The sequence below is a fragment of the Tribolium madens genome, unplaced genomic scaffold (genome assembly GCF_015345945.1).
Source record: "Tribolium madens isolate multiple individuals breed KSU strain unplaced genomic scaffold, Tmad_KSU_1.1 Scaffold_97;HRSCAF=244;Tcas5.2_LG3a, whole genome shotgun sequence".
Lineage (NCBI taxonomy): Eukaryota > Metazoa > Arthropoda > Insecta > Coleoptera > Tenebrionidae > Tribolium > Tribolium madens.
In genome coordinates this window covers 7,901,890-7,918,669 of record NW_025401069.1, presented here as the reverse complement: position 1 = coordinate 7,918,669, position 16,780 = coordinate 7,901,890, and the positions used below count along the sequence as shown (strand labels likewise).

General features: G+C 33.2%; 1 protein-coding gene across 3 annotated transcripts in view; it reads left to right on the top strand.

Moving 5' to 3' along the window:
* Positions 1 to 16,780, top strand: part of LOC123014605 (nephrin) — a 135,794-nt gene that overhangs the window by 73,530 nt on the left and 45,484 nt on the right. For all 3 annotated transcript variants that reach the window (XM_044413804.1, XM_044413806.1, XM_044413803.1), the window contains exon 2: positions 9,998 to 10,087. In XM_044413804.1, the coding sequence (XP_044269739.1) occupies positions 10,063 to 10,087 (25 nt within the window). In that variant the 5' untranslated portion in view covers positions 9,998 to 10,062. The remainder of the gene's footprint in view (positions 1 to 9,997; positions 10,088 to 16,780) is intronic.

Genomic DNA, 16,780 nt, shown 5'->3' with positions numbered 1-16,780 from the left:
GAAAAATATAGGTAAGTCTAAATTTAAACTGCTTATATTGTAAGCGTTTGGAATCAGAGTGTTCTAACCCACAAACCAACTGCTTATTGTTCAAATTTTCAGTAAAACATAGGTCTAACGTTTTAAACAAAACATATTAACGGTAAAGTGATTGTAGGTATTTAAAACAAAATAAAATTTTAAATGTGAAAATTTAAACTTTTATCAGGATTTTGCCTAATGTGATTTAGATCACCTTAATTCTCATCGCCTCTTTTTGGTATAGATTGAATAAAATTGTATTTAGGAAGTTTATATTTTTTCTTTGTTTTTGAACTGAAATTGCAAATTATATTTTGTATAAGTAGGAAAACGAGTTTAGCTAGTTTCTAAGCTTTTCTATCTACAAAATTTTTCGCAAATTAGAAAAATTTTATTCCCACTACCCATACATTTCGCATAATGTTTCATATAACTAATTGCACATATGCTATTTAATTGCTAGTATTAAATTTAAAGCCAAAAACAAATAAAAGTTTTTTGAGTTAAATACTATAATTAGAAAATTGATTACCGTTAAAAGGCACAACGACGAACAGGTAGAGAAACAATGTCATATGGTAACCGCAACTTCCTCTTTCATAACCGTTGCCTTAAAACCTCGGAGACGCCGGATATACGGCGTTCAATGACTGGACAACTAACTTATCCCTCATAAAACTTCCCCAAAGTACTGAAGCTAGACGCTTTCATTTCGAGAGTTTTCAAAAGATTTATGGTCATTATTAAGAATATTGGAATCCATATTTCCAAGACTGCATACTAAACAGTTTTCCATTATAGGGAAACATTTTTGTGTCGTGTGTTTCGACCAAGAGATTTACTGCGTGAAGTTTTCAATCGTGACACAAATTTTTAGAGCTTTATTGACAATTTGCTTTCGATTTGTGACTTAAAAAAAAAACAACAAAACCTTAGAAAAATCTCTTTTGTTTTCTTCAACTAGCTGGCATCCGAATGGGAATATTTAAAAAGGTGAATGTTTGACTGGAACAGAAGGTGCACTACATGCATTATGAAGACCTGTTTCCACCAACTGACTTTGCACCTGTTCTCACTCCGCACCAACTGTCTTCCTGGGTTGTTGTAATCGTACGACGTTGCCAGGTGCATCTCCGATGCATGAGGCAAAGTGTGAAATTTAGAAATTGTTTATTAAAGTTTATCGTAATTGCCGAGAAGTCATTCTCACTAATACCTGATGTTTTTGTTAGTGGTAAACTTATCACTCTAATAAGCACCTGCTGTAAACAACACCTACTGATTTGCTCAACTATGTTTCATTAGAAGCCATAAATGAAAGCGACAATTATTTTGCAGCGATCAAACCATGTAACTGTCACTAAATTAAATTTGATTAGTCGACGTAGAATAATAACTACATCTGTTCAAATAATTCTTTAAACTCTTTATACAACTTTTCAGCAAATGCATCGCTGAATAAGCAAATTAAAAGTCAGTCGAAATTACATTCGAAAAAGAAACATCGAAACTATCTCAATAGTAGTAAATCTCAAGTTTGTGACCAAGAGTAAAGATTTATTGACGTTTGAACACTTTTTCTGGTAAATAATGACACCAGCAACATTATCCGGCATGAACAATTTCAATTCCGGGAACCAACGTATTTTATCGCGAAAAGCTTTAAACCCCAAAGCCCCGTTCTTTAATTTAATTAAAATTAAACTGTCTCAAACTACTGAAAAATTGCTGGAGATTTTTATAATTTTTTAATCATTTGGGAAGAGAACTAACTCGGACTATTGTATTCGGATTCCTATTTATGCAGAGCGCGGAATACACCATCTAGTTGTGAACAGAAAAGGGGCTCAACAGTGAGCTTATTCAATTTTAATTTTCAATCTTGTGTTGAAGGGCACTTTGATTGGGTGAGGTTTTTATGTTAGAGAATCGCGTAAACGCTTCATGCTGTGGCCAAAGATGGCGGTAGCACGACTTCATAACTAATGGATGAAGCTTGCCACCCTTTAATTCCAACTTACTTTAGTGTCTTTTCTGAACCAACTAATCCCGCAAGAAAACTCCAGTTAAAAGAGTGCTCCAGGCTTCTACTTCATCTTAAATACTCACTCAGGGGAATACCAGCAAGACAGCGTCTTTATTTACCCATGCAGCGAGTTTCAATAGAAACACTCCTCAGAAATATTAAAATTGAAAATATATCTCTCAACCAGGCGCTGTTTTAAGAAATCGTCTGACTTTCTAAAACAAAAAATTGAAAAAAGGGGTAAAAGATATTCAAATCTCTTGTCTGTCTTCGGTTTCGAGTTTACAAATGTTGCAATTTGTCTCCTGGCATCCGCTAGAATGAAACATTTTAAATTATCCAATTCCGAGGATATGTTTGGATAACGTCTGTGTATAAATTAGCCAACGCTGTTCTTTTTAAATTTCTAAAAAGGCTGCACTAAATCTCACTAATGAAGAGGTTGGCTCAAGTCGTTACTTAAGAACAAATCAGCATAAATAACGTACAGCTAGGCCAGTTAACCTAACATAGCGCACCTTTAGAACCAAAAACCCGACCATATTCGAACGCTTAATCTTTCACTGGATGGTACTACATCAAGGCCGGAAAAGGAGGTGAGCCAGCTCCTACCCTCTTTTTACCATAATTGATAGCAGCACATGAGTATCTTTCAGGGTAATGTTCCTAAACGCAGGGTGACAAGATAAACCAACGGCCAACAATAGCTATAAAGTGCGCCTCCGGATTAACGCATAAGTTCAGGAACATTGCACGGTCGAAAGAGAAACCGTTCCCTCGAGAGCTCACTAGCAATTTTTCAAGATCACTTTTTACCTAGTTACTCTACGTGAATAACAACCGCTCTTTAAACCTCTTGAATTATTGCTCTTTTAAATGTTCTACCCTGCCTGACAACGGAACTGTGATTTTGCTTCACCTGATTTTGGTAAGAAATATCACTCTCCTGCGTTAGCAAGGTTTATTCGAGAAGCTATTTGGTTTTAATTATCTGCTTTACAAATATTAAGTGTAAGACTGCTTTACGCATTAGTCACTGCTATAGTATAAATAAATATTTCTTTTTTCTTATAGATAAATACCCTTAAGTGGTAATCTAAAAGTTAAGAACTGCTAATAACTAACAAAAAAGCACATTCATTTTTTGAATTTTTGTCTCAAAACAATTTGTTTTGTTTACCTACCTGCAATTCGTATTCCTGTTGTTTTTGTTAATTGCACAATTGTCGTATGACGAGTAATATTTATTTACTTGGTTTAATTGAAATTTCATGAGCAAAGAGCTGAAGAATCAATAAAGTTGCCAATTGAAGGGTAATTGGAGCCATTTACAAAAATAATTTCGTTCTCTGACCTTTCGTGACCATTCTAATTTATTAAATTGTCAATGAATCAGAGGAGCTTTTGGTTGCGCTTTTATTACTTTTATTACCGCTATGGGTCAGTTAACGGCCTCTAAATCGTAAAATAGCACTAATTTATTCGCTAACCCTATCATTTGTTTTAGTTGTATTGGGGCAATTTTTAACGCATCCCGTCACAATGGAGTTTATTTCTGTGGATGTCACCGCAAAGAAAAGTTGGTTTTAAATTGTGTTTCTATAGTTATAATTAATTATGTGGGCGTAGTCGCTTTAAACGAAGGTTTAATTTGTTCGTCCCTTGGCAGGCAAGTGACGTCGAGTCTCAATCATTTGTAATTTTGTTCGTTAATGATGACACAGTTAGTTTCAGTTACTCATTAATAAACTTAACGAAGACTCCTTTTCATTTTAATTAAATTGTTAATTTTTGCAGGCAATTTTTGTTTTTATTTTCGTGTCAATTGCTTCGTATGGTAATTAAGTTGAATTGATGATTAATCGCCAACATTGTAATTAACTTCAATTAATATTTAAACACCACCACTGACACAGAACAGCGACTCTTTTCAGGCTACTCGGCTCCCGACGTTTCATCATCATGCGCCATAGAATAGCGGATAATTTTGTTTCCTTTCATTAGCAGTTGTTTGTCAAGATTTTTCAAAGGACAACATATTTCAGTATGAATTAAAAGCAACTTAAATCGTCCGAGTGGAAACTCCGTAAACAAGAAATTGATGTTTTCATTTTTCTTTCAATTCGTCACCTCTAGCACTACTTAGTTGGAGCTATCATCAACTCGCAAAGCACAAAACCCCAATCCGACACTTCATTTTCAGGGATTGCACTGGGAGTATCCTGTGGCTATTTCATTCGTGCAGTTAGTTGAACTTGTGTGGACATTTCCATCGCCTCTCTAAACATTTCTGAAGTAATTTTATATCCGCTCGCAAATACAAATGCAACAATAGGATTAAAATGAGACGAATACAAAAACCCAAAAACGTCAACATACAACTTTCAAAGAGACTGTAAACACGTCTCAACGCTATCATAAAATCTAGATCAGTGTATTTGTGGGGTGTCTCGGGAATTCATATAAAATCCACTCTTACAACCGGAAAACTTGCTGCAGATACACACTTTCATAATACACAATCCTATAAAACAAAGAGCGCAGGATCATATTCTTCATCTTTTTTATTTCAGCTTCAATAAAAATTTGTTGGCCCAATAAAAACCAGCTTACACATTTTTACAAACTGTACATAAATTGCTCGGCATTTATGGAAGAATACATTCTGATTAAACATTTACCCTAAGTCATTTAAAAAGAAATAAAAAATACATCTGATTTATTTGGAAGGACGCATGTACGTTCTGTAAAATGGGGCCTACAGGTGTTTCGTAAATAAGTAATGCATCTCCAAGGATTCAAAGCCCAACTGAGTTGAAAAATCCCTATACACTTAGGCCCTAAAGGGCTTCATTAGGGATCTGTAATACTTTAGAGTTTGAAATACTTTTCCCAATTTACTTACTCTAATTGAATTACATTATCGATTTCGATTTGACAAAATTGGGACCCCAAAATAAAGTTGATTTTTCACAGAAATTTTTATTTACAAAAACTAACCATACTTTTAAGTAGTACTATTTTTTGCATTTTGTAAGGTACCTAATAAACATCGAATTATAAAGCTGAAGATGATTTATATTTTGAGAGTTTGGTACCAAAATTTTAAAAAAAGACAGTGTTAAGTACTAGATAGGGGAACTTAAAAAATATTATCACAAGAATTTTAAAATTAAAACATGTGAAATAATATTGAACCGGAACATTTGCTGTCTAGATAATGTGAATGAAAAACTAATATTAGCTTAAAAATTATTAGGTTTATAACTGGTGAAATTATGTATCTACATACTTGTATATACATTGGTAGGTATTGATCGACCTGAATTTAATCTGGCAAATAAACCTCCCAGAGTTGTGTAATTTTTTGAGCGTTAAATGTCATGATGAGCATAAAGTACGATATTACGACGGTGTAAATTTAGCTAAAACATATAAATGTGAAATTGGCTAGCTACAAATATATGAGCATTTCATATAAAAAGGCATAAAATCTGTTTATGCTGCCATTAAAGTCCAACCAGGACTTAGATAAACCACCAAAGTACTAAAAATACAGCTGCGTTAATTCAAAGCCACTTTCCTGAGTTACTAAACACGTAAACGCTAGATAAAAGCTTTCAACTCTGTCTCAGCAGGACAACTGAATCGACGCAACGCGTAGGTAGGTTTATTTTTAATTTGTTGCGCAGGAAACTAACGTTATAATGCTGTACCTATTTTTTTCTCATTTTTGTATATTTTGGAGACTATAAAAATTTGACGACCGACGATGTAATTTATGGTTTTATGAGTTGGACAACAAGGTAAACCATATTGGACGTCTTTGACAACCTCATTGGAGTGTTTGGAAAACATCATCAAATATTCAATTAATGAAAATGAGCCAATTATGGATTTTTACTCTTCAGTGAAGAAAGTATAAATTTGAGTGGTAGTCCCGAAGCGATTTAGAAAAAAATGACGAAGCAGATTGTCGAACTGCAAGAGAGGAACGTTTGGCGTTTGGCAAAGCGAAGGAAATCTAGTGATAAATGTCTTGTTTATTCTCCAAACGGCCTTATCTATTTCTTATTCCCGTTGCAACTCTTGATAGCTATCTCGGACTGTTTACAGAGCTGAATCCGGTTTATTTTACTGAAAAAATCGTCGTCTGAAGTAACTTTAAAGTGACTAGTAAATTTGACAATTTTATCTTTAGTTGTAGTGTATTAGCCGTCTCAATGGGACGCTGGATCCCACAAAATGATTCATTCGTTTCTCTATGCAAACTTTGCGTGTTTGTTTGCGAATTTGATATTGTGCAATAGGCGGTCGTAGCACCATATACTTAGCTCATTGTTGTAATTTCCCTAAATCTACAATGAAACAAAATGACACGCACACAACCTTAGTCGACGCTATTAGGAAACGTTCCGGAGGTAAACTGCAATGTTGTGACCCATGTAATTGACTATTATAAATACAGCAACACGAAACACAAGCGCGGAACTGAATAAAAGTATTCAACGATACAACTTGCGGACAATGTAATAAAAACTTTCTTTGTTTTTGAGGGAAGGACGAGAGTGGAGCAGCCGCACTTAAGGCTTACAGTCGCATATATCTTCATTTTCAGACATGGTTTGCCTAGCCTTAATGACCGAGACTTTGGAACTAACGAATATAAAAGTACGCTATCATTCAACGGTGAAATATACAGTCGTCTGGGGATTCTCACATAAAAAACAGATTAGCTAGAATTTTTATATCCCTCTTCCTTAGACGCCGTCCTAATTACGACTTTCATTCGCTTTTATTTATTTACTAACTGCTTTTGTATATGTATGCTGCTCACTAGAGGCAATTTTTACACCCCTTGCCTCCTTCAATCAAAATAAAAAGAAAAACCAACACACTTACAACATCGTCAATAAGTTTCTATAAGAGCAGAAAGATTGACCTTTTAAGTCGTTTTTTGAGTTTAAGTGAACACAATTCTGAAGGCCCAATTTTGAAAGAAAATGATGCTTGTAAAGATCCACTTCCAGTTTTATTAATAAACACATTGAACCGAGGCAAATATTCAGAAAACGCGGCATTTATATCAATATTAGTTCTAGGCTCTTTGATATGATTAACTTCTAATTAAATTATGCTGAATTTACGGGTGAGTTAATTAAATCAAAACAAACAACTTTAACAAAGGAGTGTAATTTGTTTACCTAAAATAAATTCAAAGAACCTAACTGAATGTTACCTTCGTGAATTATCCGGATGTTAAAATTTAAATTGGTAGCGTCTGAAATTACTTGCTGGTTACATCAGCAACCGAATAACAAAACCTGTGGTATGTCTGCCTTTGCTCTGCTCGTCGATAAGGTAAATTTTATTAGAACAAAGACAATTCCAGACGTGCTTTTCTCTTTGCGTCAAATTTTCGAGTTTTAGCAAAAATACCATCGTAAGACGATACATCGGTTTATAAAAATTCCAATTAACCAATTTAGCGGAATTATAAAAATTGCAGTAATTTTTTGCTCGTAAAGCTAGCTTTGTCGAACCGAAAAAAGGGTCACAATCTGTGGCCTCCGCTTCTTCCAGCGACTGAAATAGCGAACATAAATAAAAATATAATTACAGAGATGTAATCATAAAACTGTTTCGATCTGCAATGGCTGCCGTCTATCTGAATAAATGGATTCTGCGGATTCTTCATTTTTCAGAGGAATTTGTATTCCATAGCTGGATGGATATCTCGAGGACTTTTTTGTTTGAAGAGGTTTCCATCAACTTCGGACTTTTCTCTTTCTTGAACGCACTCTTAAACATCTCACGCGTTCTTTAGTTGGTTAAGTTCAGTGTTCAAAGGACTTTGTTTTCCATTCCAAACGGACAGGATAGAAATTGAATTGACCCTTCAATCGTTTCAAACGTAATTTATTCTGCTTTCTTCTTAACTAAGTGTTCAGAAAATATCAAGTGTCCCTCTATTTTCCCGATGGAGCAAGTAATTTGTCTCGTTTAATTGCCAGTAGATTTTATCGAGACTTTTTCAAATAATAAAAACCAGGACATTGTTATTCGGCAGGAAACCCACACAAAAGGAGAAAATTTCATAAGAACAAAGTCTTTTAAAATGGTAATATTTTTTCTTTAATAACATCCAAGTGTTTCTTATCTCTCCACGTTAGATATTCTTCACGGTAATTAAAAATTCAAAAGCCAGCCAAAAATGCGAATCAACGTAGATAAAAAAATGTACAAAACAACTCAGTCTGAAGCGACCGTCTTGTAAAAAATATAAAGATGTTTCAAGCTTAAAAGACGCTTAATTATCTCTTTCATCAGCTCGTGAGACACGTAGAAAGTAAACTGAAATGAAAAAACTCAAATTGTAAAATAAATCTTTAAAGATTTGACGCATTGTGTCTCATTTGTAATAAATAAAGCAGCTGGGTACACAAATTACACCGTCGTCTCTTGTTGCCACGACGAAGACAATTTTATAGAAAAAATGAATTAAACTTGCATGTGTACTTTTCTCACAGTTAATTTCCCATAAAAACACAATTACGTAGAGCATTTTAAATAAATAATAGCATTTTAATAATCGATTTACTATTGTATCATTTCTATACACACAACAATCTAAAAGCCTAAGTTATTCACTATTATACATTAAGAACATCTGCTAAGCGTTCAATAGTTGCTATATTCGCAAGATGCTATCTCCATAGACAGTTGTTGAGAATAACATAAAGTGTTTTAATTTGTTTTCAAAATGCAAATAAACAAAAATTTAAGATGAAATAAATACCACTAAAGTTTTAAAAACACGGTTAATGCTTCTGTTTTCAGAATAAGTACGAGAAAAATGTAAGTTAGTCATCTATAGTGTTCCAATTAAGTCAGTTGCATATTTGCAACTAATTTAGTCCAAGGATTTTCTATACGGAGTGGTAAAATCTAAAACTAATTAATTCTTATTTAAAAGACATTTTTTACATTTCGAATCTTAAGAGAACGCAACAGGATGTAATTCAGGAACTAGTTGAAACTAGAAGGCTATTAAAAATTCCATACAGTCCAGGTGATGCAGAATTTAAAGTAAATGATGTCATCTAAAACACATTTTACTGGTTAAAATAGTAATAATTAGTTGAAACTGAATTAAGCAAAATGACTTAATCCTTAAGCCACATCTGCGTCGACTCGTAATGATGTTTTCAGTACATTACATGGTAAACTAATGCCTATGGAAATTCTTAGTTTTACTTTATGTTTATATTTATTTAGTTTTAATTTTATTGACTATAAACCAAATGATAGGATGTTTTAAGTCATGTGTTCGTACCGAATACTGTTTATTTTGTTAAATGTTTATAGTGAAAATAAATTATATTAGAGTTAATTGTTAACTAATATTTTTTTAAAAAATAAATTTTGTAAATACCAAATATCAATCAATAAAAATAAACTTCGATATTATTTTTTGTAAACTCGGTGATTAAATTATTACAAACTGCTTTACACAGCGTGAATGCAAGGTGCCTTAGTGCACCTAGATACCTAGAAGTTTAATGAATTTTTGGTGTTTTTATGAATACAAGTTGGTGTTAAACATCTGCGGTTAAATGGAATAATAATTAAAGTTTTCCCTGGGTAAAAAGGTTTATAAAGCAACGCAGACAATTCTCATAGAATACGTAATGTTAATAACACTAATCTCATGTATCTCGCCTGAAATCTTGTTCTCAAGGAAAGTTCAAGCGGTAATGCCAACTTTATCTCGTGAACTTAGTTAGCTAATTATTGTTCCTTTTTAATATGCAGTACGATATGCCTCCGGTGTGCCACCAACAAACTCATCATTTTTGTAAATGTTCGATCCGAAGTTGGAAATCTTGTAACGAGAAATTTTCCAGTGCTATATGTTCGTGTTTGTGACAATATTTGTTTACTTTGCAGGATGCTGATGGAGGCCTGTTAAAAGAAAAATTTCGGAAGCTCAATAAAACACGCAAGGAATAAAGATGAACTTAGGAGATTTTCGAACCGGTGAGTTTCTTTTTTATGTGATAAATATAATGTGTTTGAAAGAATTTTGATATATGTGTCGTATGTCACAAAGGAAAAATAATATTCAGGAAATTGAATAGATATCGGGAGGCAATCAGAGAAATGGAGACGTTGTAGAAATACAAAAGAAAAATATTCCAAAAGCAAAGGAGAGAAATCCTTTCGGAACCATAAATAACCTTGTTTTCTTTTATTAAAAAAATCTCGATAATGTCGAACATTTGGTAGATATCTTCATAATCATAACATTCAAAAAGCTATGTTCCAATTGGAACCCACTTAAAAACACCAGAAGCAATTAGTAATTTTCAGAAACAGTACACTATTCATCTTAAATTAACTCGTAATATGTGGGAAAATTTTTGGTGTGTAATTTCATTGTAATGTGGGGCGCTGTATATATGAATAAAGATAACTTTAAATGGTGCGGTCTTTTTAGTAATCTCAGAGAATGGTGCCATGAAAGTGGTTTGTTTATATAGAAGAGGGAATAACTTTGTTTCTTAACATTATATCGTGTCAACAGTTTTGTGTTTCAAAAACACCAAAACATTTAAAAAAATAATAACAAAATAAATAGTTTAGAAAGAAATTGAGAAATATTTCATAGAAAGATTTATTTATACACTTAATATAGCTAAATGGAGCTGCCTGGCAAACACATTTTGTTATCACTCTCAATGGTTGGTTTCTAAGTGAAAACTACTCAACATCGATACTCTAAAACAAACTTGATATTTTGCATATTATTTGTTAAAATTTTTGTAAAAAGTGGTGCAAAAACTGTTTCTGGCATCTCTTTAAGTTAAGTAACAAGCTTAGGAATAGCTGTGATTTATTGAAGAAGACTTTTTTATTTCCATAACAAAGTTTGTGTTATCGAAGTTTTTTAATATTACCCTTGTACAATAGATACACTTGAAAATTTATTCCTATAAAAAATTCCATCATAGAATCGAAGTAGAAAAAACGCCCCTGAACACATTTAACTTTAATTTGACAGATACAGGGTGCTTCAATAAAATATAAATCGCCGAATGTGCTAGTAGGAATAATTAATTTTTCCCATGCAAGGATTCGGAAACCAGCACAAACATCCAAGAGCAAGGAAGCACATGTGAGTTCGCTTGCCTTTCAAAGCTCCATTAATTTCTCTTTCCCGCTTTTCGTCGTTCGCATACAGAATTTTTCATTTAGCAGCGCCAAAGCTACGTAATATAAAGCAAATAGAATTGTTATATGCGAAAGCGCACAAGATATTTACGAAAATACCGCAATCTCATACATTTAAAGGAATCTAATAAAAAATATAAATATAGCATTCATTTGACTTTAAATACAAAGAGGTTACTTTACTCGCCCGATATAACATAAGTCATACAGAACGATTTTTTAGACCAACATATATGAGTGCCTCGTTTTTACTGACAGACAAATTCATTATTCAAAATGAAAAAATGTTGCACAAAGCACAACTTAACACGTGTGATGCTAAAACTTGTCTGGTAAAACGTATAAAACGGCGATAAAGTTATCGTAATCAGAATCAATTTTTTACGAAACAGTGAGTTGAGTACGAGTATTAATTAACGCTAATCGTGTAATCGAATTATACCGTGACTTATTAAAATATATCGGCTGTAATTAACTAGAAGCACTGATCTAAGGAGAATTATCCTTTGGAATAATCCTTCGCTTTAAATATGAGTCATTATTCCGAGACAATTCTAAATTTAATTAATAGTCTCATCTTGTTTCCTGAGTTAACTGTAAACGAATCCCTTATTAACCTTTTCCCTTTCGAAAGAGATCGCCTCGTTGATGGAACTGCCAACCATATAGAATAGAAGTTAAGGTCTAACATAGTTTAAAACCGAAATCAGGCAATCCATAATCGTTCACCTGTCTTCTTAGACCATTGTGTCAGAGCTTCCGTTCACAGGTAACCCCTCACTTCTCTAGCTAGTGAGGGCAGAGGTTACGCGCGGGGAGGATCTCGTTACAGTCCCGTGCTCCGAGTGTGAAAAACCCACAATCCCACGATTGTTAAGAAATTACAATAAGAATTAAAGCTTGTTCGCATATGACTCATTAAGAAAGATGAACCGATTCATATTTTCTTCTCGACGAAAATAAAAGTGTTATACGCTGACATGGGTAATAGTTCAAATCAGATACGGGGGAAAAAATGACGTTGTATACGCGAAAACCGTTCTAAAATTAACATTTGTCGAACACAAAGTCGCGTCCTGCTTTCTCATTTCCAGAGCTTTTCAGAAGTTGTCTTTGACGGCAGTTTTCACGTGGTCACAAGAATACATAATTAACTCTTTAAGACTTTGCATTTAACCATACAAAAGAACAATAGACTTCAAAAATTGCCTTTTAGTACTTATTGATTCGCGCTCATCTCAACTGTAACCATTTAATACTTTTTCTCTTTTTATCCGCTCCTCAACGACTCGAAGTAGGTTAATTTGATTACAGGATTTTAACAAGCTTTTGCTGAGGCTACTCTTAGATAGACAGTTTATTCTGCACCCGATTATCGACTACAATAGGGTAAAAAATTAGGTTTTCGAACAATCTTTTTCAATACAGAGAGAAGGCCTTTCATTTATTTCCCACAACTTTCAAGACGGACGCTGAACTCATCGAATTCAATTATAAGTTTATGATTTCGTACATATTTATTCACTAAATTTTTAAACAGTTTAATTCGATTAGAAAATAGATAACAGGACACACTTAGATCTGAGATTTATAAAAGCTAGACTTTTGAATAATCTGCTTTAGTTTGGGAATCAAGTAATGGATCGGTGCACTTCACTAGACCGACAACAACAGACAAGATACAAAAGGAAATGACATCCTCCTATTCAAGTTTAAGTTATATCGTGACTCATCTTTTTCGTTGACCTGCCTTAAATTGGAAAAATACAAACTATCTACTCACTTACCACAAGCGTATCAAAAGTATTGAATTCTGTTTTGAAGGATCACAACATGTTTTCCTGCGAACGTTTGAGATACATTTTCTCCAGGTTGTTGAAATACAATTTATCTAAATAATATTTGGCATAGCGTACTTAATGCCAATATAATTTTGCTTTCCACAATGAGTTGCTTTTTTGAAGAAGTTTCCGATATTGCTTTCAGCTTTTGATGTTGTATTTTATATGCACCGGTGATGTAGGGGCTATTTTACAAGGCAATAAACGAAATAAATAGACGGAAAGAGGGAAGTATCCAAGAATGGTGTCTGAGTCACGTAATTAAGCATTTATCCTGCGATTCTCCAACGAATGGCGTTCGTTACACTTGATTGAGATAACAACCGGCTACAGGCCCTGCTAAATACAATACGACCGGTGGCAGGAGGAGAGCTCCTGGTGAATTAGCTGTGTCATCGCCCGATATTTAACCAATACGAAAAATACGCTCGAATGAAAATGCTATAACTTTTCCTCGAGGAAATTTAAGTCGGAGATTTATCGTCAAATTGTGATCATTTTTCTAGATAAGTTTTCATTGACGCTACAGAACCAGATCACTGTAGGGGTGTTTTGATGAAGTCAAGAGCAACTGCCGACTTGTCATAAATCACATTATCAATTAGCTCTTAGGTTATTGCACGTTTAGAGAAACGACACTGTAATAGTTTAATAGTTTCTCTCCGGCTCTTAAATAGACAATGCAGAGGTGTTCAGTGGGACGTCACGATTGATAAAGCGGAACCACCGAAAATTACAGAAGTCTTCCACGACATTAAACTGTATAAAGGTGTGCCCTAGACTGTTAAATGACACTGCACTACCGCAACCAGTGTGTTTCTTTTTCAATTATCCTGGAGTTGGGAGACTACCTATCTCATATCAAAATAATGACCACAGAGTTTGGTCTAATCCTTATGGACGCTCTACCACTAATCCAAACTCCCATTTATTCAAATGCCCACACGGGGATGTGCAGTGATATCTCATTCTAGACTATCTTTTACTTTTCGTATTTGAATACCAAATTGTATCTCAAACGAAAAAATCAAATTTACATCACGAGGATTCCGCCAGAATTTACTCAATGACGAGCAAAGATACAGTCATTATTTCAGAAATATATTTCTGTTTTTTCTAGTGTTGCTTCTTCATAAAATATTAATAACTAAGATGTTATAAATGTTATAATTTTTATGTTAAATTTATAAGAAAGCGTTATATGTACAAAACTAGTACACGCAAGATAAAGCTTCATGATGTTTTTGCCGCCGAATAAGAGATGAAAATTGAATAGTTTCCGAGGCTTGCGATGTGCTTGTCACATTGAAAGCTCTTCAAGATCTAAGACATTTTTACTCAAGTGACTGCTTTCACAGCAACAATCAGTGGTGCCTCTTATTACATCAACTTGTACCTTGTTCTTTTGCAATATAAAAATAAACGGTACCAATTTACTAAAAAAATATTACAGTATTTAAAAAAAAACAGTGGGAAAAATTTAGTTTAATTAATTCATGACACAAAAATGAATTGTCCGATCACGTTCCAGTTTAACGAGACATAAATAAACCTGATCCAGATTTGCGTGTGAAACACGACAAAAGAACAAAAATTACCAATGTGGACAAGCAGCACATTCGAATCGAAGCGGTTGTTTGGTTTTGCGGTTTGCCTTGATCCAGAGTGATGACAGATTTTTTGCAAACAAAAAAGATGATGTGCTACAAACATCCAGTGAAATATGTAAATGCTCTCGTCGATATTTTTTGATTAGTTTTTTTTTTAATCTAACACATTGAAAATCTGGACCTGGAAACAAACTGCAAGCGGTTCTACGGTTCGCTGAAATGTCTTAGTTACAATGTAAGTGGAAAGTAAATAACTGTTGAAAACATAGTTTCCGTAATTATTGTACTGGTGAAAAAAATAATGAGACGGTGGGAAATCTTCAAGTTCAATTAATGCTATAGCCTGTTTACAAGTGGTTCAGGCTGCTAGTTACAATTCTGTGTTTTGTGTTCTAAAATATTGTCATTACCGCAACAGTAACTGGAGCACACAACAACTACTGAATTTGTTGTTCCAATGAAGCTTATTTGTCATATTTGAAATGTATTTTGCGATTAAGGAAATATAAAGTTTAATTAATGTCATTTCTCTCATCACCAGTAAAATTCAAATTCAAATTCGAATCAAAAACAAAAACTGAGACAAACATCACACAGTAAATTGGAAGATCAGTCGCCTCTCACAGTGGAGCGCACATTTTTTGCCGGTTATAAACCATGTTTTTTACTGTGGACAGTTTATAATGGTTTTGACCGAATAATATGAAAGTATTTGTCTATTTGTTCCTTTTTCATGCATGTATATCTTTTGTGCTTATAAACATATTTTTTAAATTCTTTAATGACAGTTAAGAAAAAACTTTAATAATGTGTTTGAACGGTCAGATAGATTGTTATTTATTACAGCAATCAGCAGTTGAAGCTGGTTGTATCTTCTTTTACTTTTATCACAAATTGTAGGTATACTTACGCTCATTCATATGCAATAGAAATGGAGCTCTAATCAATATTAATTCTTTACGCTAAGAAAAAGATAAACATAAAACGGTATTTTATTAATTATTTATAAACAACCATTTCTTATTTTAATTCAGCGTTTAACATAACATTAAAGCTTATTTTTTCTTATCTACTTCCTTTGTTATAATTTTCCTTTTTATTTTAAAATCATATTCTCAACCTAATTTGTTCTTTGCGTGTATATCCAGCATAGTCTTGTTAAATTATGAATGACGTGCAGTTTGGATCTCACTCACTTGCTTTCATTCAGAAATTCTTATAACTACTTATGTTTATGCAATTATAATTAATAAATGTGCATGTGGTACTATTATAAAAGGGAAATATTGAATAAAATTTATTCTTTTTTCTCAAGAGCTATAACTTTTAAATACGTAAGAATATGTTTTGACATCAGTCTAATTTGATGCAAAACAGTCTAATACCTACTTATTTTCTTAAAAAAAAAGATTTTATACACGGACTAAAGTGTTTCTCGACTAATATTCTTACTGAGATCATTAATTGCTCTTAAAAAATAGTTTCAGTAGCAATTCTGTTTCGTTGAGTGTTTCTTATAGGTGTGGAGAAAATATAAATTTTAATTTTTACAAACTTGAAATCTAATTTCTTACTATTAGTTGTTAGTGACACTTTAATGAAACAATTATGGATCAAGAATTATTCATTAATGAGGATTATTGATTACAGATTTTCTATATACGAAAAGAATTTTGATAGACGATTACCGCAAATTGCTTATACATGTGCAAGTGTCTGGAGAAAAAAGCACAATAAAGCACAAAAAAACATAAACTGTTACCAAATTATTTGGTAATTTTTACATTAGTTTATTCCTCCTGTTTGCTTTTTCTTGCAGCAAAGGTGCCAGAGACAAGTTGGTGAAAATGCCAGTTTTTAAATTAATAGTCAGTTAACACTTGCCAAACAGCAGTTGATGGGAAAATTTTTTGCCCGCTGTTAGAAATCACCACGACTCAGCAGGCACATTAATAATGTAAATAAGTAACTAACATGTTTCAATTAGTACTCCTCTTGGCATCATGAATATGTATTCGAGAAATTTCTATTTTTAACTTGTAAAATAA